General features: G+C 60.6%; 3 protein-coding genes across 9 annotated transcripts in view; 2 read left to right on the top strand and 1 right to left on the bottom strand.

The window, feature by feature from the left end:
* SPEG (striated muscle enriched protein kinase) overlaps positions 1-11880 on the top strand; it is a 38983-nt gene extending 27103 nt beyond the window's left edge. For all 6 annotated transcript variants that reach the window (XM_085066698.1, XM_085066700.1, XM_085066699.1 and 3 more), the window contains 24 exons: positions 116-288; positions 1079-1191; positions 1376-1544; positions 1622-1715; positions 2073-2273; positions 2408-2468; positions 2666-2743; positions 2903-3075; positions 3181-3207; positions 3513-3665; positions 3885-3927; positions 4022-4090; positions 4221-6429; positions 6554-6706; positions 6780-6896; positions 6978-7145; positions 7397-7519; positions 7712-7876; positions 8059-8731; positions 8857-9096; positions 9169-9392; positions 9822-9897; positions 10166-10315; positions 10552-11880. In XM_085066698.1, coding sequence (XP_084922824.1) covers positions 116-288; positions 1079-1191; positions 1376-1544; positions 1622-1715; positions 2073-2273; positions 2408-2468; positions 2666-2743; positions 2903-3075; positions 3181-3207; positions 3513-3665; positions 3885-3927; positions 4022-4090; positions 4221-6429; positions 6554-6706; positions 6780-6896; positions 6978-7145; positions 7397-7519; positions 7712-7876; positions 8059-8731; positions 8857-9096; positions 9169-9392; positions 9822-9897; positions 10166-10315; positions 10552-10759 — 5860 coding nt within the window. In that variant the 3' untranslated portion in view covers positions 10760-11880. The remainder of the gene's footprint in view (positions 1-115; positions 289-1078; positions 1192-1375; positions 1545-1621; positions 1716-2072; positions 2274-2407; positions 2469-2665; positions 2744-2902; positions 3076-3180; positions 3208-3512; positions 3666-3884; positions 3928-4021; positions 4091-4220; positions 6430-6553; positions 6707-6779; positions 6897-6977; positions 7146-7396; positions 7520-7711; positions 7877-8058; positions 8732-8856; positions 9097-9168; positions 9393-9821; positions 9898-10165; positions 10316-10551) is intronic.
* A 944-nt stretch (positions 11881-12824) lies between these two features.
* On the top strand, positions 12825-17673 carry GMPPA (GDP-mannose pyrophosphorylase A). 2 transcript variants are annotated; one of them, XM_085066707.1, is made up of 12 exons: positions 12825-12985; positions 13054-13151; positions 13240-13343; positions 13713-13905; positions 14064-14123; positions 14273-14403; positions 15145-15279; positions 15476-15573; positions 15708-15754; positions 15855-15947; positions 16042-16210; positions 16298-17673. In XM_085066707.1, the coding sequence occupies exons 1-12, from the start codon at positions 12943-12945 to the stop codon at positions 16396-16398; spliced, it is 1272 nt and encodes a 423-aa protein (XP_084922833.1). In that variant the 5' UTR covers positions 12825-12942; the 3' UTR covers positions 16399-17673. The 2 variants fall into 2 exon arrangements, with proteins under 2 accessions (XP_084922833.1, XP_084922832.1); XM_085066706.1 differs by having other exon boundaries at positions 15130-15279.
* Positions 17674-18372: 699 nt separating this feature from the next.
* LOC146434743 (rac GTPase-activating protein 1-like) lies at positions 18373-23413 on the bottom strand. Its single transcript, XM_085066696.1, has 16 exons — positions 23181-23413; positions 22850-23052; positions 22630-22766; positions 22341-22419; positions 22090-22143; positions 21375-21452; positions 20905-21025; positions 20489-20679; positions 20122-20283; positions 19874-19969; positions 19600-19801; positions 19417-19522; positions 19134-19266; positions 18957-19059; positions 18733-18850; positions 18373-18658 (listed from the first exon to the last, which is right to left on the bottom strand). Exons 1-16 carry the CDS (start codon positions 23305-23307, stop codon positions 18607-18609), a joined length of 1962 nt encoding a protein of 653 aa, XP_084922822.1. The 5' UTR covers positions 23308-23413; the 3' UTR covers positions 18373-18606.
* Positions 23414-24238: the final 825 nt, after the last annotated feature.

Here is a 24238-nt window from a genome sequence, read left to right as displayed (position 1 = left end):
AGAACTAGGGCTATCTGTGGGTAGGGAGGTGGTCATGGGGCTGTGGGGTGGGATCTATCAATGGGGCAGTGGGTCTGCCTGTGGAGCTGTGATGTGACAGCTGGTGTTCCTGCAGGGGTGAGCAGGTGCTGGGGGAACTGGAGGGCACATGTGAGATGATGATGCCGGACGACGACCAGCACTGCCTGCGGCTGCTGTGTGTAGGCCGAGGGGCTGCGGGGCTGCTGGCCTGTGAGGTGAGCAACCGCCACGGCACTGCCCACTGCACCCTCCGCCTCTGCCTCGCAGGTAGGTGCCCCTGCACTGGGAAGCCGTGTCCCTCTGCTGGGGGGTGGCATCACCCTGTGGTGCTCCAAGTCCATATGCTGGATGAGGGGTGGGGAGTGGGGGCATTGCCCTGCAGGGTGGCATTGCTCCATGGTGTCCCATGCTCATGTGCCATGGGGGCACTGCCCCATAGCATGACATCGCTCCTCAGTGCTTCACACTCATATGTTGTGGGGATGCTGCTCTGTAGGGTGGCAATTTTCTATGGGGATGGAAAACCATGAACCACATGTTGGCACTGCTGCCCGGTGTTCCATATTCATGTATGACCTGGGCAGAGGTGTCCCATGTGTCCCACGACCATGTGCATGGGGGCGCAGTGCCCCATGGTGTCCCTCACCCATGTGCCATGGTTGGCACTCCTGCAGGGTGTTCCATCTTGTGGAATAATTGGGAGGCACTGCTCCCAGTGCCCTGTAGCCAAGAACCACAGGGGACACCTCCACAATCCCCCACAGTACCCCACATCCATATGTAACATGAGATGCACTACCACAGTGCCCCATGCCTGTATGCTGTGAGTGGCACTGCCCCACAGTGCCCCACTAAAATATGGAACTGCCGAATGCTGCTGCAGGCACATGTCATTGGTGGTCTGCCCTGTGTCCCACTTCCATGTGCACTGGGGTGGCACTGCCCCATGTCACTGCGTGCCCCTACCCCTGTTGCAGTGCCTCGCAGCTGTACACCCTGTGCCAGTGGCAGGGGGGTGACACTGCCTCATGGTGCCCCATGCCCCGTTTCTTGGCAGAGGCACCGCGCTTTGAGTCCATCATGGAGGACATCGATGCCCAGGAAGGGGAGACACCGCGATTTGCTGTGGTAGTGGAGGGGAAACCGCTGCCAGACATCATGTGGTACAAGGTGGGCTAGGAGCCCCCAAACCCTTCCTGAACCACATCCCCACCAGACCCCCACACTTCACTGCTTTACCTCGGTCACTGCACTGGTGATCGAGGATGTGTCCCATGCCCTATCCATGGGGAAAGGGTGGTGGGAGTTGGTTAGGGATGGAACAGGATGTCCCTGACACCCCTGACACCCCCAGGATGGGGAGCTGCTGGAGGAGAGCAGCCACCTGAGCTTCGTGTATGAGGACAATGAGTGCTCGCTGGTGGTACTGGGTGCTGCCGAGCCTGACAGTGGCGTATACACCTGCACGGCCAAGAACCTGGCTGGAGAGGTCTCCTGCAAAGCAGAGCTGGTGGTGAGGGCAGGTATGGCTAGCTGGCTCCCCTGAGGGTAGAGTCTGGGTGTCTGGCTTGCCCTCTGCCAGCGTCTTTCCTTCTCCTAGCCCAGCCCACTGCTGATGCTGCCATGGAGGAGGATGCACTGCACAAGGCACGGCGGCTGACCGACTACTATGATGTACATGAGGAGATCGGGAGGTAGGTGGCCACTAGCATGATGGGGTATCCTGGGCACTTGCAGGGAGAGGGGTGCTGGCTGCCAGGCTGCACCCTGGGACTCCAACATGGGGGACTGAGCTCCATGATACGCCAGATCCTGGTGTGCTGGGGCTACTCTCAGCTGTCAATGGATGCTCCTGTGCCAACTTAGGATAGGGACCTGGGGTGATCAGAGAAAAACCAGGCTTGGGGTCTTTCAGTGGATGGTCACAGAGAGCTGCTGAGGCTGCAGGCAGCTCCCTGCAGAGTGGGTGCCAGTGCCAGCTGCTCAAGGAAGAGAGTGTCTCCTGCTTGTCCACCTTTTTATCCTCCCTAACCACTACTGTTACGTTGCAGGGGGGCTTTCTCCTATCTGCGGAGGGTGACAGAGAAGAGCACACGGCTGGACTTTGCTGCCAAGTTCATCCCTGGGAGGACCAAGGCGAAACAGTCGGCGTGGCGGGAGGTGCACATTCTGTCTCAGCTGGACCATGAGCGCATCGTCTTCTTCCATGATGCCTTTGAGAAGAAGAATGCCGTCATCATCGTCATGGAGCTGTATCCTCCAGGCACTGCTCCAGGAGTGTGCAGCACAGGGGGAGGAGGGGAGGCTTTTGGGGAGAATGGGTGGGCAGAGTGGGTGCAGGGCACAACGGAGCATGGAATTTCTATGCTCCTTGACTGGGGCCCAGCTGCTCTGAAGAAGAGTTGCTGGACAGGATGGTGAGGAAACCCTCGGTGTGCGAGTCAGAGGTGAGTGAACACTGCGGGAGCAAAATGATGTGGAAGGGAGGGATCCCGGGGACAGTGGGGTCGGTCCCAGCCTAGAGATGTGCAGTGCTCATTGTATCAGGCTACTAAGGGGGCTACAGCACACATCCTCTGCACAGGCCCAGTGTGGGGCTGACCCATGCTCAGGGTGCCCACTCTCTTCACTCCATCTCTTGCAGGTCCGGTCGTACATGCGGCAGGTCCTGGAAGGGATCTGCTACCTGCACCAGCACAGTGTCCTGCACCTGGACATCAAAGTGAGTGCAGGTCTTTAGAGACTCCTCCTGCCCAGTGCCTGCAGTGAGGGGCTCCTAGTGTTCTGGGTGGGCAGTGGTCCTGCTCACAGGGAACATTCATTCCCTGGGGAAAGTGCCTGCCTCCTGCCAAGCTCCCCTCTGCTCTGCACTGTCCTGTAGCCAGAAAACCTCCTGATGGCAGATTTGAGCAGCGAACAGATCCGGATCTGTGACTTCGGCAATGCGCAGGAGCTGACATCTGAGGAGCCACAATACTGCAAGTATGGCACCCCCGAGTTTGTGGGCCCTGAGATTGTCAACCAGACCCCTGTCTCCAGCGTCACTGACATCTGGTACGTGTGACCCTTGGGTGGTCAGTGGGCTCCCTGCCATGCCAGGAGAGACTGGGCACTCTGGAGGGCTTGTGAAGTGCAGTAACTGTGTTCTCCTCTCTGCAGGCCTGTGGGGGTTATCGCATACCTCTGGTAAGTGCCCTGGTGGGTCTTCACAGGAGGGATTCCCTTCCCACCCCCTCACCAGTTCCAGAGCTGAGGTTGTGACCATGCACATGACTCCTTAAAGACATTTTCCTTCCCAGTTGCTCCTACCTCTGCTCTCCCCATGGCACGAGGGCTGAGGTCCTGTCCTCAGTTTCCTGTACTTGCCATGCTGTTTCCCATGTCCCCATGAACACAGAGATGGGGTCTGGGGTCCTGTCCTCCGTTCTCTGTACTTGCCATGCTGTTTCCCCTGGCCCCATGGCCCAGTGACAGTGTCTCCTCCTTGGCAGCCTGACAGGGATCTCCCCCTTCGTGGGGGAGAATGACAAGACAACGCTGATGAACATCCGCAACTACAATGTGGCCTTTGAGGAGAGGATGTTCCAGGGGCTCACCCGGGAAGCCAAGGGCTTTGTCATCAAAGTGCTGGTCAATGACAAGCTGTGAGTGCTGCGGGTTCCCCTTTCCCATCCTCTGCCCCATCAGTATGAGCTTTGTGTTCAAGGGAGGGTGGGGACCCCTATGCTTTGGGATGCCTGAGGGAAGGCTGGCTGCATGGCTCGGCTGGGGTGCACCATGGGCAGCCAGACTCTCCTGCCCTTCTTCCCCTGGCCAAAGCCCCTGAGTCTCTGTGGTTCTCACCCAATGGTGTTGGTTCACAGGAGACCCAATGCAGAACAGACCCTGGAGCATCCCTGGTTCAAGGTGAGCCTGGGCAGGGTCCCAATGCCAAGAGGCCATGGGGTTCCCTGAGCCTGCTGCAGGCTCCGTGGGACACCAGTACCTCCTCACCCCACAGACACTGGCCAAGGGGAAGGTCATCAGCACCGACCACCTCAAGCTCTTCCTCTCCCGTCGGAAATGGCAGGTGAAGGCAGTGGCTGGGGAAGGAGGGGGCAGGTGGGATTGTGTCTTGGGCAGGATGGGGGGATGTGCAGTGGCAGAATGATGCCATGCCATGCACCTGGGCCTGATCTAACCCTCTCTGCCGGCTGCAGCGCTCACAGATCAGCTACAAGTGCAACATGGTGCTGCGGCCAATCCCAGAGCTGCTGGAGGACACATCCAACCACCTTTCCATCGCTGTGCCCCGTCACCTCAAAGAGTCACCAGCACTGTCATCCTCCTCGGACTCAGATGACCTGGATGAGCTGCCCTTCATCCCCATGCCACACCAGGTGGAGTTCTCAGGCTCTCGCATGTCGCTCAATGAGATCCCCACAGACGATGAGACCATTGGGACATCTGAGGGGCTGCAGCCGGAAGGGGATGTCTCTGCCATGGAGTGGCAGAGCCAGGGCACAGGGAAGCCCGGGGTGGCCCTGGGGAAGCGGCCAAGGGGTTCCGGGCCACGGCGACCATGTGCAGAGGTGGAGGCACCTGGCTCCTCCGATGAAGAAGCCCCTGAAGCCCAGAAGCGGCCAGAGTATCCTCGCAAAGCCATGAGGAAGGGTTCCAGCCTGGAGTCCCCAGGGAGTGCCCGTCGGGGAGAGCTGAAGAGGGGCGGCTCTGCTGATAGCGCCCTGCTGCTCCAACAGCTTCCAGGGACTGAGGAGGGGGCTGAGGTGGTTCGGGACCCCCGCCGGGCCCTGGCCAAGGCAGCTTCCATGGAGCTGCCAAGGCGGAAGGTGGTCTGGGGGGAGGAAGATCACACCCAGCGCCTGGAGCTGATGCGCCAGCGGCTGCTGCGGGGCAGCTCTGGGGACAGCAAAGTCAGTGGCCTGCGGGGTCCCCTCCTGGAGACCCTGGGGGTCAGCCCTGACAAGAAAGTCTCACGGTCAGCCCGGTTGGAGGCACCAGCTGTGCCGAGGTTGGTGCGGGCAGCCTCCAGTGAGGCCACCTCACCGCGCCTCCTCCCCACTGAGTGCCGGCTGCAGAAGAGCAGCTCCTTCAGCCACGGGGATGCCGAGCCTGTCATCCGGCACCGACGCTCCGGTGCACCCCTGGAGATCCCAGTGGCCTGCCTGGAGGCCCAGCGGCTCAAGGAGTCCCCCTCTCTCTCTGCCCTCTCTGATGCTCGGCCCACAGTGCCACCAGACACCCCAAGCACACCAACACCCCCTCCAGCAGAGACCACTGTCCCCCAGGCCCCCCCTGCGAAGGCTGCCTCAGGGAGGAAGCGCATCCCTGAGGAACATGGCCCCCCTGGGTCCAGCAAGGCTGCCACTACCTCAGGGAAGAAGCCCATGGCCAGGGCACAGGAGGAGAAGACACCCACCAAGGCTGCTGGAGCCAGTGGGGAGGGGGCTGCCAGAACAGGAGCTCCCACCCCACCACAGCCCCCAGCCCCTGGCCCCCAAATCCACATAAAGTCTTCCTATGCCAAGATGATGCAAGCCATGGGAGCCACGCAAGTCAGGGAGCCAGCCACTGAGGAGCCCCCACCAGCCACCAATGAGCCCGCAACAACCATCACAGAGACCCCACCAACCATCAAGGAGACCCCACCAGCCAGCCCTGCAAAGCCCCCTACACCGGCACCGGCATCAAGGAGGGAGGTAAAGCCCACCGGCTCCTCCAGCTCCCTGGTCATTCAGGACATCGATTCAGAGGAGGTTTTTGAGGCCAAGTTCAAGCGGGGCCGCGAATCGTCCCTCACCCGGGGGCTGAAGCTCCTCACCCGCTCACGCTCCGAGGACCGGCACCTGGCCGGCCCCCCAGTCTCTGACGAGGGCATCTACCGTCCTACACCAGCCGGCGTGCCCCTGGAGCTGCGCAGGGACCGGCCCACCGGGCTGGCAGCCAAGTCCAAGTCAGTGCAGGACCTGCATGAGGTGGAGAAGGATGGGGGTTTCTTCCGGAGGATGTCCATACTCATCAAGCGGACCCCGCCCGCTGAGAGGAAGAAGAGCATGGGGGAGGATGGAGGCAGTGGGACCCCATCTGGTGGGCGCCGCTTCTCCTGGAGCATGGCTCTGGCCAGCTCCAAAGAGCGGAGGGACTCAGAGAGCCTCAAGTCGGAGCCCGGGGGTGGTGGGGAGAGCGAGTCACCGGCGATGGCCGTGCGGAGGAAGATCAGTGCCACAATGGAGCGGGTCTCGGCACGGCTGCGCAGCGTGTCGGATGAGCGGCCGGAGGGCGAGGGGCCCCGGGAACTCCGTCGCACCAGTTCCGAGGGTGAGAGCTTGCGACCAGGGCCCGGCCCCGCACCCTCCTCTGAGTCCTTGCGCTCCGAGGTCAGCACAGGCTCCTCTGCCTCCGCCAAAGGTGAGCCATGCGAGGGAGATCCTGCAGGTGACTCCTGCTGGCAACCCCGACCCAGTCGCTGTGGGCACGGCAGGCGTGGCCACCACGGCTTGGCCCTGCTCTTAGCTGCCTTGGGTGCCCACAGGTGGGGGTGACAGCCAGAAGAGGTCCCGCTGGGAGCGCTGGGGGCTCTCCCGGAGCAAGAAGGAGAAGATGGCTTCACAGCCCAGCATCCCCTCCAGCCTTCTGCAGGAGGAGGGACTCGCCGCCGGCCGGCCACACACACCCAGTGAATCGGGTAAGTGCAGCCCCAGGAGGCGATGGTGTGTGCATATCTCCACCCCTGCCTAACCCCCCACTCTGCTTTCCAGATTTCCCCCCTATTTTCCACATCAAGCTGAAGGACCAGGTGCTGCTGGAGGGCGAGGCGCTGACCCTCTGTTGCCTGCCTGCTGGCAGCCCAACCCCACGGATCCTCTGGATGAAAGGTGGGGGGCTGCCTGCACTGCCTCAGTGAGTGGGCTCTAGCAGGGCACTATATCATCCGTCTCTTCTGCTCCCCCCTATAGACAAGAAGTCCCTGCAGCCAGACAGTGGGCTGAATGTTGTGTCCTGCAAGGATGGACGCCAGATGCTCACCATTGCCAAGGTCTCCAGGAAGGATGCAGGGCTATACGAGTGTGCAGCCGCCAATATCCTGGGCACGGCCATCAGCTCCTGCACACTGGCTGTGGCACGTAAGGAGGCTGGGGGGACCTTAGGAGACAGAAAGAGCACAAGCTGGGCACATGGCTGGGGACCAGTTGGCGCTGGTCACTTGAGTTCTGCTCTCTTCATCTGCAAGAGACTGGGGCTTTTGAAAGACAGGCTGGTTTTGCATGGGCATTTCCAGGATCTCTGAGACCATGTGTTGTTTTGCCCTCTCACCAAAGCAGCTCTGCCCTGCCACTGGCTGGGGACCCAGCCCACTCTGTCTGTACCCTTGCAGGGCTCCCTGGGCGGCCAGGCACCCCAGAGATCCCCCAGAAGTACAAGAACACGGTGCTGGTACTGTGGAAGCCGGCTGAGAGCAAAGCCCCCTGCACCTATACACTGGAGCGCAGACTGGATGGTATGTGGTGCTGCCTCCCATCCCCTGGGAGCCACAGCCAGGAATATGGGACGGACGGAGGGACATCTAGCCAGGACAAAAGTGCTGAATGTCCTGGCTGTCCCTTGTGACTTGGTGGGATCAAGGACAGGGGACAGTGGGCGGCCCCTGTCCCTGGTCTGCCCTCATCTTATCTTACTTCTGCTCTGGCAGGGGAGCACGAGTGGAAGATTGTCAGCACTGGTATCGCTGATTGCTACTTCAATGTGACAGAGCTGCCTCCCGGGAGCATTGCAAAGTTTCGTGTGGCCTGTGTCAACAAGGCTGGACAAGGACCCTACAGCAACCCCTCAGCAAAGGTGCATCTCGAGGCAGCAGGTGAGCAAGCCCTGTCCCGTGGATGTGGGGCAGCCATGGGGCCAGCTGTGGCCTCTGGAGTGCTTTGCGGATCCTTGAGTCCCAGGGCATCTTCCTCTCAGGGCTTTGGGAAATGAGGTGCCACTTACACTCCACTCCTAGCTTACCTCTATATGGCTCACACTTCCCTTTGCTCCCTGCAGATGCCCGAGCTGCCCCAGCCAAGGATGTTGCTGTCCCCATCCATGAGAAGGTGGCTTCCAGCCGGTCAACCCAGACACCCGTGGAGCAGCCGGAGCCAGTGGCCGCAGGGGCCCCCCCAACCACACCGCCACGCAAGCACAAGGGAGTGGTACAGAAAGCAACTGGAGCGGAACAGGAGGGTGCCCCCCCAGGGGTCCTTCCATCCCCTGCACCCCATGAGGAGGGTGTGCCACCAGATCCCGAGCTTCCACCCAACATCACTGTCTACATGCCCCCTGAGCTGATGTTCACCCCTCCTCGGACTGTTGCCTCTCCTCACACAGACACCCCCGCTCGGGGCTCCCCCATACCCCCTACGGACACTTCCGCCCCGCCCCAAGCTCCGTCTCCTTCCAAGTCTTCCACCATTTCCCCAGTGTCAACCACGCCCAGCTCAGCCCCCACACGGTCTCCCACCCCCAACACCACACCTGCACGGAAGATGCCCCCCTACATGGTCACCTCCTTTATCTCCATGCCCCCCACATCACCCCCTGTACAGGAGCCCACCACCACTCCCCCAACCTCCAAGGAGCCCCCAGCTGCCAGTGCGGTACCAGGGGCAAAAGACAGCACAGCACTGCGGCAGGGTGTCCCCCAGAAGCCATACACCTTCTTGGATGAAAAAGCGAGGTGAGTAGCAGTGGGACAAATGCTCTGCCAGGGGTGTTCTTGCAGCACCCAGGGGTGCTGAATCCTGCCAGGGATGAATCCTGGCTGAATCAGCCAGGGATGCTGAATCCTGCCCTATGCCACAGAGGCCGTTTCGGGGTGATCCGGCTGTGCAAAGAGAATGCCACAGGGAAGCACTTCATGGCCAAGATTGTGCCTTACGAGGCAGAGCGGAAGCAGAGCGTGCTGCAGGAGTACGAGATCCTCAAAGCGCTGCACCATGAGCGCATCATGGCCCTGCATGAGGCATACATCACTCCCCGCTACCTGGTGCTCATCTGCGAGAACTGTGCTGGCAAGGAGATCCTCTACAGCATCGTGGACAGGTACAGGTGGGCGTGGGGTTGCCTGGGACACTTGCTGGTATGGGGCTGCCTGCTGATTCCACTTGCCCACAGGTTTCGCTACTCAGAGGATGACGTGGTGAGCTACGTACTGCAGCTCCTGCAGGGCCTTGAGTACCTGCATGGCCGCCGCATTGTGCACCTCGACATCAAGCCAGACAACATCATCATCTCAGGCACAAACGCCCTCAAGATCATAGATTTTGGCAGTGCTCAGACCTACAATCCCCTTGTGCTGCGGCAGCTGGGGCGGCGTGCAGGCACTCTGGAGTACATGTGTGAGTGGGGCACCAGGGATGCAGTGGCATGGGGGACAGGGACAGAACTGGGGCATGCTTGTTCCCAAAGGTATGCATGTATTCCTGTGCTCTGGTGATCTTGGTAATGGGGAGAAACTGTGTCCTTGGGTAAGCTCTGAGGCCTTTGGGGTGCTGGGGGTGTCTGCTGATAATTTCTATAGAATTGCTGGTGTCAGTGGGAGAGTTTGTGGGCAATTGAAGTGTCCTTGGAGGTGCTGGGCTCTGTCAGGGTGTTGCAGTGTCAGGGAGGGGTGCTGGAAGTGTTAGAAGTGGAGTGCTGTGGCTACTGTGGGTGCTGGGGATGCTGTGGGTGCTGGGGCTACTGCAGGTTCTGGAAGTGCTGGGAGTGGTGCAGATGCTGGTGCTGGTGTCTCTGTGTTTATGACAGACCTACTCCCCTGCCCACAGCGCCAGAGGTGGTGAAGGGGGATCCGGTGGGCTCCGCAGCAGATGTCTGGGGCGTTGGCATACTCACCTACATCATGTAAGAGAAGGGGTCAGGGGGATGAGCACCTTGAAGTGTAGTCAGAGTGACTCAGAGCTCGGTGCCATGGAGGACACCAAGCTGATGGTGGGCTGGGGGATGCTTTAGCCCAGCAGACCCTTCCCAGGTGGACATGGGGGTGCCCAGGTGGGCATGGAGACACCCTGGGCAGCTGTGGGTGTTCAAACCAGGGATGGGGGGAAGTGGGACAGCAAATGCCCTCCCACCACTGTCCTCCTAGCCTATGCCACCCCCTCCACCACCACAGGCTCAGCGGGCGGTCACCTTTCTTCGAACTGGACCCCATCGAGACGGAGAATCGCATCCTGGCAGGGCGCTTTGATGCCTTCAAGCTGTACCCCAATGTCTCACAGACTGCTGCCCTCTTCATCCGCAAGGTCCTCACTGTCCATCCCTGGTGAGTGCCCTGCCCAGTCAGAGAGGACACATGGTTCCAGACTCTGTGGCTGAGCCAGATCCCTGCCACATGGAACCCCTCCAGATATCATCAGTGGGAACTTGGAATCCATCTCTGCTCTTGGAGAGGGCTGGGATCCCGTGGGTCTTGCAGGGCAGGGGTGGTGGTTGGGTTTGAGGGGTTGGGCAGCAGTGGGCACCCCTGCAGTCCCTGATGCAGAGATGGCTCTGCCCCAGGAGCCGCCCCACGGTGAAGGACTGCTTTGCCAATGCCTGGCTCCAGGATGCCTACCTGATGAAGCTGCGCCGCCAGACCCTGACTTTCACCACCAACCGCCTCAAGGAATTCCTGGTGGATCACCAGCGGCGCCGCAGCGAGGCTGTCACGAAGCACAAGGTCTTACTCCGCTCCTACCAGGGCGGCCAGCCACCAGGGCCACAGTAACTGGTGCCTTGGCCACGGCCACGAGGGGCCGGGGAGCCAGAGGAACATTCCATGGGCCGTGGTACGGGGCGGCTGAGAAGGAGCCAGGACGCGCCAGGATGAGTCCATGGACCTCATGTGCTGCTGCCAGGGATGATGGTGGCCAGCACCATTTGGCAGTGCTGATGGAGAGGAGGTGCTGCCCCAACCAGACCAACAGTGGGGTCTGGCAGCAGGGGGGTGGTGGGAAGCCTGCTGCAAGGAACAGAGAATGGGGCAGAGGGTCAGAGGAAGAATGGGATGCAGACAAGGGGGCAAGGAAAGCCCCAGGTGGGAGGGGGAGAGCTGCCAGTTTGCTGGTCAGCCCTGGCCATTTGGGTCCCATCAGCCGTGTGCCTTACACTGCAGCCTGCAGCTGTCCCTGGCCACGGTGTGGCAATCCCTCTGCTCCCCCTGGTTTGCACACCAGCACCAGAAGACTGAAGTTGCTCCAGTGGTTCCTGCAGAGAGGGGCCTGCTCACAATCCCCTGCCAGCCGGCACAGCCCCAGTCCTTACAGCTGGGAGCGGGGGCTACCAGTCCCCCACCTTCCGTTCCTCCCAGCCCTGGTCCTGGCGAGTGGGTTTGTGGCCCCAGGACCGAAGCCGGTGCCTTTCCTGGGGCTGTCAGCTGCGCCCCATGCCAGGGTGGGGGACTGGCAGGCACCCTCTCTTTGCAGGGGGGCACCCAGGTGCCACGCACACCTCCTGCATCTGCTCAGGCCCATGCTGCTCATGCTCTGCCCGCCCAGCTCCGGATGTTGCCCTGTGCCCCACCACCAGCCTGCCTGCCTGTCCCAACTCCTCACACCTCCCATCTGACCCCGAGGTGCTTTGCCCAGCCCTGTGCCCCCTCCTCAGCCCTCCCTGGATGGTGGCACGATGTGGGGTGCCCTGAGCAGGGGGACAAGAGTAGGTTGGGCACTCACCTTCCACATGCTGCTGTAGTAATAGGGCTTTATTTATTGACTTTGGGGAAAAGGCATCTGCTCATTCCCATCCCCATCCCTGTCCCCTCCTCTCTGCCAGGCTCCGGAGTTGCCAATGTCCCCCTGGTTTGGAGCAAGCAACATGCCAGAGCAGCAATAAAGACCCTGAGCAGCCTGTCCAGTTTCAGTGCCTTGCTGGGAGGACATTGTGCGAGTGTGAAGTGCAGCCCCTGGTATCTCGGGGGGGTCCTTGCCCCAAAACCTGGGCACCCAAGTCCAGAAAGGCTTTCATGCGGGGCTGCACTAGGAAGGGTGTTGGAAACCTGGTGAAAAAGGCAAATAAGCTGCGAAGCACTGGGGCGAATGCACCAGAGCGGATTCACATGGCCCTCACGTCATGGAGTGAAAATATGGAGTGCCAAGAGGGCCCGATGGTGGCCGGGACAGCGGGAAAGAACTCCTGCTGTGGACGTGGCAGGTGCCGGTGAGGGACCTGATGCCTGGCTATAAATATCCGCTACCCATATGAGGCTGCACTGTGCCGGCAGGGACTGCTCCGGTTACAGCCCGCTGGCCCCCCCAGCTGCCCTGGCTGCACCCACCAGCCCCTCGGTGCTGTGCCTGCCGCTGTGGGCACAGGCACACGCGTACAGCCTGCTGCCTGCGGGCAGTCACACGCTCCCCGACACACACACACGTGCTCACAAACCTGTGCCCGTGTGTCCGCGGGCGTGCCAGAGCCCATGCTGTCCCCGCACTGCGCACCGAAGCGCCGGGACACACACAGCCACAGCAGCTCCCCTGCACACTGAAGCTGCCCTGCGCAGACCCACACGGCCACAGCCGCTCCCCGCACAGCCGCGCGGGCCATCGCAGACCCACAGGGCTACAGTCGCTCCCCGCACACACACACGGACCATCGCACACCCACAGGGCGACAGTCGCCCCTCCGCACACACACACGGACCACCACACCGTCGCACTGACCACCTCACACCCGCACTGACCAGGGCCCCCCGCACGGCCACCGCCGCCCCCTCACGGAGCCGCGGCCTCACGGTGCCCGGTGCTGCCCCCTGGCGGTGGGCGGGTGGTGCCGGCAGCCGCGCCCGGCGAGGCGCTGACGTGTCCTAGCCACGTGCGCGGAAGTGGCGGCGGGCCGGGCCGGGCCGGGGCGCGGGGCTCGGTTGCGCAGCCGGAGCTTGGTGCCGAACCGCCGGAGCGGAGCGGAGCCGCGATGCCGCTCAAGGCCGTCATCCTTATCGGGGGCCCGCAGAAAGGTAAGTGCGCCGGGCCCGCGGGATGTCCCGCTGGCGCAGTGCCCCACCGACCCCGCTCTACTCCGCAGGGACCCGGTTCCGGCCGCTGTCCTTCGAGGTGCCCAAGCCGCTCTTCCCCGTGGCCGGGGTGCCCATGGTGCAGCACCACATCGAGGCCTGCGCCAAGGTACGGGAGGCCGGGGGGCTGGGGCCGTGGAGCCAAGGGCGAGGTGCCATCCCTTTCCTTTCTGCTCGGTTCCTCCGTCCCTCCCCAGGTGCCCGGCATGAAGGAGATCCTGCTGATGGGTTTCTACCAGCCCAACGAGGCCCTCAGCCGCTTTCTCATATCGGCGCAGCAAGAGTTCAAGATCCCCATCAGGTGGGTAGGAGCTTTCTCACCCCTAGGGCGCACACAGTGGCACAGCCCAGCTCGAGCCCTCACCTGCCTTCCCCAGGCTGGCAGCCCCCAGTCAGCACTCTGGCGTTGGGCAGGTTCCCCTTTAGTTTCTACCACCTTTCCTTTTCCTTGGGCCCTGCCCTGGATGGTTCTTGCTCCAGAGATACCTCTCTAGCATAGCTTTAAGGTGCCACAGCCTTGTTCTGCTGTGCAATGCCCGTCTGAACCCCATCGTGGCGTGGCAGGATTATGTCTCTCCAGTTCCTCCCACCCCTTTCCAGACCTGCTGCCAGTTGGTGCCACGAGGCACCTGCTTCCATAAGCCCTCCCTTTTCCCTGCTTGGCTTGTAGGTATCTTCAGGAGTATGCGGCCCTGGGCACGGGTGGTGGCATCTATCACTTCCGAGACCAGATCCTTTCAGGTGGTGCTGAGGCCTTCTTTGTCCTCAACGCAGACGTGTGCTCAGAGTTCCCCTTACAGGAGATGCTGGAGTTTCAGCAGCAGCATGGGGACATGCACAGCTTTGTCATTCTGGGTACCACAGTGAGTGGCAATGCTGGGGAGCAGAAGAGCTGCTACAGAGCCAGCAGCTCCTGTGGTGGGTGGGTGGGTGGGTCCCGGGCTGTGAGGTCCAGGTTTCATCTGCTCTGCATTCCTGTGCCTACTGCTCCACCATTGCTAACATTGTCCTTGTTTCTTAGGCCAACAGGACACAGGCACTGAATTATGGATGTATCGTGGCAAATGCAGACACACAGGAGGTACTGGAGGGCCTTGGGGAGTCAAGCACAGCATGGGCAGCAGGTGCTGTGTTGCCCACATGGCTGTGTGCTCCCACTGTGCTACAGAGGGTGTGATGCTGCATGGAAGGGCCGCACCCTGGGATTCATATCTCTTCCCTCACCTCCAGGTTCAGCACTATGTGGAGAAGCCCAGCACGTTTGTCAGTGAGATCATTAACTGTGGCATCTACCTCTTCACACCTGCCATCTTCCAGCACATTGGCGAGGTCTTTCAGAGGAACCAGCAGGAGCTAGCACTGTGAGTGCCTCACTCTGCTCTGTGTCCCTCCCACCCCCCTGCTTATTGGGGCTGCAGCAGCACACTCATCCTCCATTCTTTCTCTATATTTTCTCCTTCTCTGCCATCACTCACTTGTTTCCTGGTCCTGCACCAGCTGTCCTTACCTTGGGTAAGTCTCCCTCTGTGTCTGCACTGGCTGCTCTCTGGGCTGGATTGGTTCTAATGGTAATGCATGCTTCCCCTTCCTTCTCCAGGCTGCTGTTTCCTCTGCTCTGCTCCTGGTCAGCTTGAGACTCTCCCTCTCCCTTCCTCTCTTCCCACCCCATTCTCATTCAGCTCTGGACAAGAGGCTGAGCAATCCTTTCACCTGGGAATGCTGCCCTCTCCAGCTCTTTGCACCAGCCAGCCTGTCACCTCACATCTCTGCCACCACCCAAGCTAAAATCCAGTTGTGCAGGGCTCTAGACTGGGGGCAGGATCATACACCCACCTGGACTGGGTGGGGCTCTTGCACCATCAACCTCTGGCTCAGAACTTATTTTGGCTGGCAGAGCCCTGTCCCTCTGCTGCTCTGGGGCTCAGTGGGGTTGTCCCAACCTAGCATGACAGGTGGCACTGTCCCCACTTTTGGGGAGAAGTGCATGGCTAGGTAGGAATCTGGGACTATCAGAGCCTCTGAATTTGGGGAGGCTAGGTCTGTTGGGGTCCTCAGCTGAGGCCACAACTGGGGTAGCTGTCTAACAGGACTCTTGCTTGCAGAGAGGAAAGCTCCAATGGCTGGCAGCGTGCAGAAGTGATCCGGCTAGAGCAGGATGTTTTCACGGCCCTGGCTGGGAGTGGCAAACTCCATGTCTACAAAACTGATGGCTTCTGGAGCCAGATCAAGTCAGCTGGGTAAGGGCTGGAGCTAGAGTTGGTGCAGCAGGAGCATTAAGTGATCTGTACCAGGGATGGGAGTGATCTGTACCAGGGATGGGAGTGGAGGGTGCTCAGGCAGAGCCCTGGGGGTGGGTGGGTGGTGCTGATTTTGGATCCTCCTCTGCCCTGGTAGTGCCGGAGTGACAATGATTTTCTGCTTTTCCTCCTCCAGCTCTGCTATCTACGCCAGCCGCCTTTACCTGAACCAGTACAGCAAAAGCCACCCAGAGAGATTGGCACAGAACAAACCTGGAGGCCCTGTCATCCGAGGTACCATTCTGACACCCTCCTGCTTTTTGGGCTGCTTGGGGAGTCAGTGGGACCCACGAGCAGGACCTCCTCTTATCTGAGAGGCAGGTGCTCCTGTGAGCTGCCTCCCCTGAATCCACTGCCTTGCGTTGCAGGGAATGTGTACATCCACCCGACAGCCTCCATCGACAGCACTGCAGTGGTGAGTGCAGGCTGACGGGGCCGTGGGGCAGGGAGACACTCAGGGGTGCCAAAGGCGTTGCCATCCTCCTTGTTCTCATCACCTGCCTCTGTCCTCACAGCTGGGCCCCAACGTCTCCATTGGGGAGGGTGTGACAGTGGGTGCTGGTGTGCGTGTGCGAGAGTCCATCGTCCTGCACGGCGCCTCACTCCACGTAAGTAGGGCTTGCCTGAGGGAGTAGGTGCCAACCCCCACCCCTTGCAGGGAGGCAGCAGCAGCACCCTGCATTCCCCTCTCCTTCACCCCAGGACCACACCTGTGTCCTCAATACCATTGTGGGTTGGGACAGCACAATTGGGCGCTGGGCCCGGGTTGAAGGAACGCCAAGTGACCCCAACCCCAACGATCCTTATGCCAAGATCGACAGCGAGACCCTTTTCCGGGATGGGCGCCTCACACCATCCATCACAATCCTGGGTATGTTTCTGCTGCATGGAATGACCCTGGCCCTGCTCAGCAAGGCAGTTTTTCCTTTCCAGCTAAATCCTTTGCTTTCCCCCCCAGGCTGCAGTGTCACCATCCCTGCTGAGGTTGTTATTCTCAACTCCATTGTCCTTCCTCACAAGGAGCTGAGCCGCAGCTACAAAAACCAGATTATTCTGTGAGTCACGGGCCAGCACCAGCTACCCGCTCCCTGCTGTGCCCCACAACAAGAGCCTGCACTGAGGTCTCACATCCTGGGAGGTTCCCAGCACCCCCAGAGGGGTTGGTGCAGGCCAGGAGCCCTGCAAGTGCCTGACTACTGCTCTAGACAGACATTAAAACTGACGAGCATCAGCCTTGCATGCTGCTTCTCTTGCAGCCCAGGGACCAGCCCTGGCTCAGGGTGAAGGCTTGGGGGACAGTATGTGGCCCTGGCACCAGCCTGCATGCGTACGCAGGGAGCACTTGCTGCCTGCAGTGTCTTGTGTCCAACTTTGTGTGTTTCTCCACGAAAGGGCACTACCAGCACCACCTTGCCTCTCCTCACCAGGCTCTCCCCGCACCATTTGCTCTCTGCAGCTCCCTGGAAGGTCTTGGCTCATCTCCAAGACCTGGGAGCTTTGAATGTGCCTGCCCTGTGTAGGCAGCTCACCGCACAGGAGTAGATTGAGGCTCGTGATTCCAGTGTGATTGCAACAGCCTGAGCTGGGCTCCTGCCTTCTGCTGGGAAAACAGCAGTGCCAGGCTGTCCTAAGGGCACTGGCACACACATGAGGGCTGGGTTGGACTAGCAGCCTGCTGGCCCTGGAGGGAGCTGCAAGAACACCCCTTCCCCCAGTACCACCTCTGGCCCCATGGACTCAGTGTGAGCCAGGAGAGCTGCCAGCCCTACCAAGCCTGCTCTTGTCAGGCTGAAACCTGTGCCTGCTGCCTAGGCAGGGCTCACAGTGAGGGCAGCAAACCCCTGCCAACCTGGTGGGCTAACAGCCTCCTTCACACCAGCATGGCTGTAGCTTGGGGGGGCTCACTACATGCCTCCCCCTGTCACCAGCCACATGCACCAGGCACCAGAGCAATCAACTTAAGTCTGCAAGTGGCAGAGATCTAGCACCTCACTTTGTCTTAAAAAGCTGGTTTCATGGAAAGCAGTTTCCTCCTGAGCCTAGCACAGATTGTCTACAGGAGTCAGTGCTGCCCTTTATCCTTTTACCTCCCTGGTTTTGAACTCTGTGCTAAAGCCCTGCACTCCACCAAGGGCCCCATCATGCCTCTCATCTTTAGCAAGGCACCACATTAGATATTCTCCATCCATCCAGTACCACACCAGTTTGATGGATTTGGAGTAAATCCTTGCTCCCAGCCCTGTGCCTTCCTGTGCCAGTTCTCCTGTGGTCCTGGGCGGGGATTAGCTGTTCCGTAGCTTTAAGCATATTAAACTCCTTCAGTTTTGCCTCTTGCCTTGGATGTGTTAATTTCCTTGCCCTCTGGTGTACACTCCTGCACTGTAGAAAACTGAGCCAAAGTACTTGCTTTCAGGATTGCACATGAATTTTCTCTCTTGTGCCACATCTGGCCTTGCTTTTAGTAGCAACAAAGGTTTGTTGGCTGCTGGATGTGGCCCAGGGACAGTTTTCATCCCTGTTGTGTAATGCCTCTTTTCCCTAAACTCCTCTGTACTGGCTGCCCCTTCTGCAGAGTAATCTGGGGGACAAACCCTTCCTGGGACCTTGCTCCATTACAGCATGACCCTGCTTCCCCCTCTTGGAGGAAAAGAGCTGTATATCTCAATCTTGCTTGGGCTTTGCATATTTAGTACTGCTCAGGCTGCAGGGGAGGAAGGAGTTAAAGGGGCCTCCACTGAGGTGCCAGGAAGTCTGGAAACACTTTAAGGTTGTCCTGCTCTGAGCGGCAACAGCTCCAATTACTTGAGGCCAACATCTGGGCTCAAGGAGGGGCCTCCCACATCCTGGACTCCAGGGCAGAAGAGGGCTTCAGCTTGGGTGGGAGGGAGCTCTGCCTGCCCTCCCAAAGCAGAGGTTCTGTGGAGCGTTGCTCAGCTCTAGTCTGCTGCTCAGCTAGGCTCCATCACGCCTGTGAACCCCAACTGCTGGCAGCAGTGGGGTGGGACAGACAGCAGCCATAGCCACGTGTGTTTTGCTGCAAACATTTAATACAAACCTGATTCAAAGTACAGCACTAGGGCAGTGTCCCTGCCACCGCAGTTGGACAGAGCCAGCAGCTCTGCTCCCCAGTCCCTAGGGAAGTACCCCAGGGAAGCAGAGCGGAGCTTTGAGCTCAGCACTGTCACCCCAAAGGCAGCTGCCTGGTCCTGCAGGCTTTGCTCCTCCTCCAGTGCCAGCTCCATGTCTCGAGGGAGCCACTGCTACAGGCTACACCGGAGAAGGGAAGAACCTGCCCACCTTCCTCGGGGCCGGCCCCTGCCTGCGTGGGGAGAGATGAGTCAGGGGTACAAAGTGAGCTCCCCTGGGCCCTCACCCACACCCGACAGTACTCACGGGGGCCGGGTGGCCATGCCCACGCAGCTCCGCAGGGTACCAGGGAGGCAGCAGGTACCAGCTGGGCTCAGCTGCCCTGGCTTGGGCTCTGGAGAGGCGATGGGAGAGAAGAACGGTTCTGCAGGACAGAATGGGGACAGCTGTCACCCCAGCCATGGACAGCCAGTACCCTTCAAAGAAACTGCAAGGCCAGGGTGGGTGGGGGCTGGGACTCCTGTGCTCACCACATTCACGCTCTGGGGCTGGCACTGGCACCAGGTTCTCCTGCTCTGTCCCCACAAAGCCCCTCCAGAAGCTGGGTGGCAGCGAAAGGAGACGAGCCACCACCTGGGCAGAGAGAGATGTAGGATTGGAACACTGGCAGTGCCCAGGGTACAGCCCATGCCTCAGGGACCCCTCACTTTGCACTGCCGTGGCGTGTCCTCCATGATGGCAAGTGGTGTGGGGTTGGCTGAGCTATGTCCCACCAGCGTAGGGCCAAACACACGGGACAAGTTGAGCACATCCATTTTGCAGTCAGGGCTTTGTGACACCCTGCAAGGGGGAGACAGAGGGAGTGAGCATGCTGTCTAGCCCAGGGTCTCCTCTCATCTGCAGCTTCCCCACTCCAGAGCACAAAGCCTGGGTGAGGGGCAGAGAGCCAGGATACTGGGGACAGACGCTGTGCCAGGATGAGCCACTCACCTGAGCAGGTGCAGCATGAGAAAGGCCAGAGTATCCCTGTTGGCTGGGGGCAGCTTGCTCACCACATGGCGCAGGGCTGTGTCACTGGCAGTTTCATCTGGGATGTCTGTGGCAGCGCCAGGGAGCAGTGTTAGGGGAGAAGCAGTCTCTTTCCCCCCCCCTCACCTTGGGACTCCTGCTCACCAACAGCCCTCAGGAAGGCAGGGTGGAGGCTGAAGGTAACCAGTGGTTCCTTGAGCCCCCGCAGAAAGTCCTTGAGCACCCCACACACCACATGGATGTCAGTCACACTGCTGAGGGCAGGCAGTGCACCCCCAGCCCGCAGCAGCTTCCACTTCCACTCCCGCACCAGCTGCTCCATGCCTGGTACCCGGTACAGCCCTGTCTGAGGCACAGGGAAAAGGGTTCAGCCCCGTGGGAACCACAGCATTGCCACCTTCACCATCCTGACCCCTACCTCTGTCAAGCCTCGCGTCTCCACCTCGGTCACACACTGCACCACCAGCGCGGGCACCAGGGGTGGTGTGGAGGGCGCAAAGTCAGCCAGCACACCCTGGGGAGAACGATGACAACCTGTACCCACCGCTCAGCCCTGCAGCAAGGGTGGGCAGAGGCCCAGCATCCTGGGACCAGTAGCTGACTGGTCATGAGGACACCTCATGAGGACATGGAGAGGCCTCCAAGCACTGCTGTGTCCCCCCTCACCTCACGAGGCCAGGCATGGTGGTGAGGCCTGGGTGCACAGAGGCTGGGGCACTGTTCCCGGCACTTGGTGTGTAGCAGCAGCTGGCACTGGCAGCACTTGATGGCAGTCTTCCCAAAGCGGATGCGGGAGCCACAGACACCACATGGCTCAGGGCGGATCACCTGGAGAGGGGGAACAGGATCAGGGGTGCCCCTTCTTGCAGATACCCAGTACCACTGCATTATATTCTCCCAGCCAGGTCCCACTGTCTCCATCTAATCCCCCTGCAGGCAGAGCTAAGGGTTGGGGGATGAAGGACAGCCTTGCCCCCTACCCCATGACTCTCTCCCCTGCCCACCTTCCCAGAGGAGAGGCTGGGACATGCACCGTTTTGGAGGTGAACTTGTGCTGGACTGGTGGGAGGCTTTGTGGAGGTAAGGAGAAGGGGGCTGGTGCTGGCTGCCCCACTGAGGTGCTCTCAATGTGGCTCTCTTGCCTCACAGAATGGCAGCCCAGGTCTTCACTGGTGCCCCGCACTGTAGTGAGCTCTGTACAGGGAGGAGGCAGTGGAAGGAGACCTGAAAGGCAAACCACCCCATTTATCCGCTAGGATGTGGGGAGGCTTCCCACCTCCCAGGGAGTCTCTGCATGAGACAGTGGCATTTGGCATGTCCAGAGGGCCCCAGTACCTCCATGGTGGGGACAAGCATCCCCCAAGAGATCCCCTCCCTCAGGTGTGACAGCAGCACCTTGAGACTGGTCCCATACCACCCATCAACCCCCTCCTAAGCCCTTCTTGTGACCTGCACGTGTGGAGACACGATGTCCCTGGCGAGAGCGACGTTGTGGCACCAGAACAGCAGGTAGGAGGCTGCCAGCAGAGCCTGAGACCTCAGCAGGAGGTGGCATAGAGGGGACACTCACCTGTCAAAATGGGAGACTGATAAGGCATGTGTCTGCAGCACTAGAGTTCTCCAACATCTCCCACATGACCTCGGCTCCACCTGATCCCCATCTCTGTGGTCGTGCACAGCCAAGGATGCTGCCACTGTGGGTATAGGGGAGGATATAGGCTTCAGGGCAGTGGTCCAGTATAGCCAGGGATGCTGTCCCAACTGGGACCAAGGTGATACAGACTGAAGGACACAGGCATCCAGAGGAGACAGCTGAGCACTGTCCCCACAGCATCCACAGGACTGCAGCATTGCCTTCTGGCACTGGGACAGCCCATGCACCCCATCCCTGCCCAGGGCATGCTGGGGTCTCTACTCACAGCATTATGGGGTACCACAGAAGAACGGTGCCGCTTTGCCATCACCACAGGGCCGATCTGAGGGGCCAGGGACACGCGCTGGAAACAGAAGATAGTGTGAAGAGCAGGCAGAGACCCCCTCCCTGACTCTTCACCACAGCCCGGAGTACACAAGAAAGAAAATCCCAAACCCAATCTCAGTCCAAGAAGAAATCCCAGTCTCACCCTACTCCCCCAGCACTGTCTGCCCCACACCAGGCATCATGGGGACCCAGGTTTCCCTGCTGTGTCAGAGCCACCCCTGGGGCTGGGGGAAGCCAGGTCAGGCCTGCAATGCAGAGGTGCGAGCAGAGCGGGGTGCGGGATGCCCGCGCATGGGGATGAATTATTGAGGAGCCCAGCTGGGCCACGGTGGAACGTAATGGAGTTTCTATTGATCGTGGGAGGTTTGCCGAGAGACGATGCTCCCAGCCCAGCATCAGTAAATTAAATTCCCTGCCAGGCTCCTTGCAGCCTCCTATGCTGGTATGGAGAAATATTTGGGTACCCTCACCTTGCATGGCACAGGGCCAGCACCCCAGCCTGGGCTGCACACTGGGACCTGGCTGGGTAGAGGGACCCAAAAGGCACATTGCAGGAGTGTGGTCAGAGCTGGGGGATCCTCACCCTCACAGGGGCTCAGACTCCATCTCAACACCAGCCCTCAGAACTGCCACATCTCAGCATTTTCTCATACCTGCCTCTCTGGAGCTTTGCGCTTCAGGGTCCGCACCACGGTCATATCAACATCCTGAAAGGCAGGAGGGAGTGTGGGGCTGCATCAGGCCAGGGGCTGCCATCAGCATCCCTAACAGTCATCTCCAGCTCTGATAGCAGTTCACTCCTAACCATGGATATCCAAAGGGGCTGTGCCACTGCAGAAATGGGGCAAAACCACTCCCCCACTACTGGGGAGAACCCTGAGACTCACAGTAGAACACTTCTTACCACATCATCCTCAGTGCGGTCATAGCTGATATCCGAGTGGGACAGGAGGGACTGGCATGACTCGTCCACTGCAGATGACCTGCAGAGAGAGGTCAGCTAGAGCAATTCCCCTCTCAGCCAGCACCAACTCGTGCAACTGTACCTAGGAGCCCACAGCTGATGCCTCTGCAGAGCCCAAGCACCTCCTTGCCCAGCCAGCCCCTCAGTCCCAGTAGTGATGATGGGGAGAGTGGCACAGCCGACCCCAGGGCTGCCCGAGGGGCTGGGGTTAGGACCACCACCTGCTCACCTCCTCACGGGTGCCAAGGCTGCCCCAAGGCGCCGGCCAGCCAGGGCGCTGAGAACAGAGCACTGCTCCCTGCTCAGTGCCTCGTTGCCCCACGGCTCCCGCATCAGCAACTCAAGGACCAGCTGCAGTTTACGCTCCTGGAAAGTGAAACAGTGGTGGTGAGTGGGCTAAGGTGCCCGCAGCTAGCCCAGCAGGCTACCCCTGCGGCCAGCCCCCTGACCTGCTTCTCTAGCTCAGCCTCTGCCCGGTGCCGCTTCTTCATCTCCACCTCCACCTGGTTTCGGGCGTGCTTGAGCTTCACCTCCAGCGCTGCCCGCTCGGCCTCCACACGGGCCAGCTGCTCACGGGCACGATGCCAATCCTGCTCCAGCCGGCAGCATCTCTGGCGCGTTGCCTCAAAGCACCGAGCCATCCGGATGAAGTCTGGGGGCAACAGTAGCGGGTGGTCAGCTGAGACGGGAGGCCAGCACCCAGGTCCCCAGACCACGCCGCCGGCAGAGATGAGGGTCTCGGTGAGGGGCCTCCCGGGCCGAGGGGCTGCAGGCACCCACCTTCCTCCACGCCGCCGCTGAACTCCAGGAGCTGCAGCCCCTGCTCCAGCATGGCCAGCAGCTGCCCGCAACGCTGCCGCAGCATCCCGCCACCCGGGTCGGGGCCGGGACGGCCCTTCGCAGCCATGCGCCCCCTTTCTAGTATCCACCCGCAGCTCCTGCCCCGCGCACTCCTCCGACTGCCGGTATCCTCCGTGGTCTCCGGGACGGCGCAGGCTCAGGGGGCAAGGGGCCCTCCCGGCCGGCCTATGTGGGCCGGGGGCCGGGGTGGAGCCCGTCCCAGCCCCGCCTCCACCTCCCGCCGCCACCGGGGTCCCACCCGCCGCCCCGGCGTCTGCCGGCGCGGGGGAGCATTCCCGGGATCCTTGGGCGTGGGATGCCTCGGGGTGCGGGTGGGTGCACTGGCTGCAGGGTTGCGGAGCAGGGTGAGAGTCGCCTTTGGGGGCGGGGGGATGCACAGGCACTGGATGTACCTGATGGGAGCACTTAAGGGGTGCAGGGGCAGAGGGTGCGGGGTGCTCGGGGGGTGCAGAGGCATCGAGGGGAGCACCGGGTGAGGGAGGCACTGGGGGTGCAGGGGTGCTGGAGGGGGCACCGCTTCCCCATGCCCGCATCCCGGGAGCGGCGCGGGTGGGGCCAGAGAAGCCGGAGGAGCCAATGTCTGTGACAACTCAGATACTTTCCTATGGGAACTTTTCTTCCTATGTTTTATAAATAAAGTTTTTGTGTTATTGAAACGGTCTTTTGGAAGATAGGCGGTTCAAGCCTGGCCAATCGGCCTGGGGGGAGGTTTTGAATTGGTCTAATCCAAACGGCCTGTGGAAGTCTAGATAATTGCTAAAACAAATAATAAATTCAGAATCCTTTTGATCACCCGAGAAAGTTCCCGACTCTACACTCCGCTAGCGGTCCAACAGCGACATATGTCCTTGTCCGCTGTCCCCCAGCGCTGTGCCCAGCATACAGGGCGGCGGGCGGGGGCGGCGGGGATCCCCCGCACCGGGTCTCCCGGCCTCGTCCGTGTCCTGCAGATGGAGCCACTTCCCCGCCGCAAAGCC

This window comes from Lichenostomus cassidix, chromosome 7 (genome assembly GCF_008360975.1).
Source record: "Lichenostomus cassidix isolate B80296 chromosome 7, HeHo_3.0, whole genome shotgun sequence".
NCBI classification, from domain to species: domain Eukaryota; kingdom Metazoa; phylum Chordata; class Aves; order Passeriformes; family Meliphagidae; genus Lichenostomus; species Lichenostomus cassidix.
This window is presented reverse-complemented; position numbering and strand designations above follow the sequence as displayed.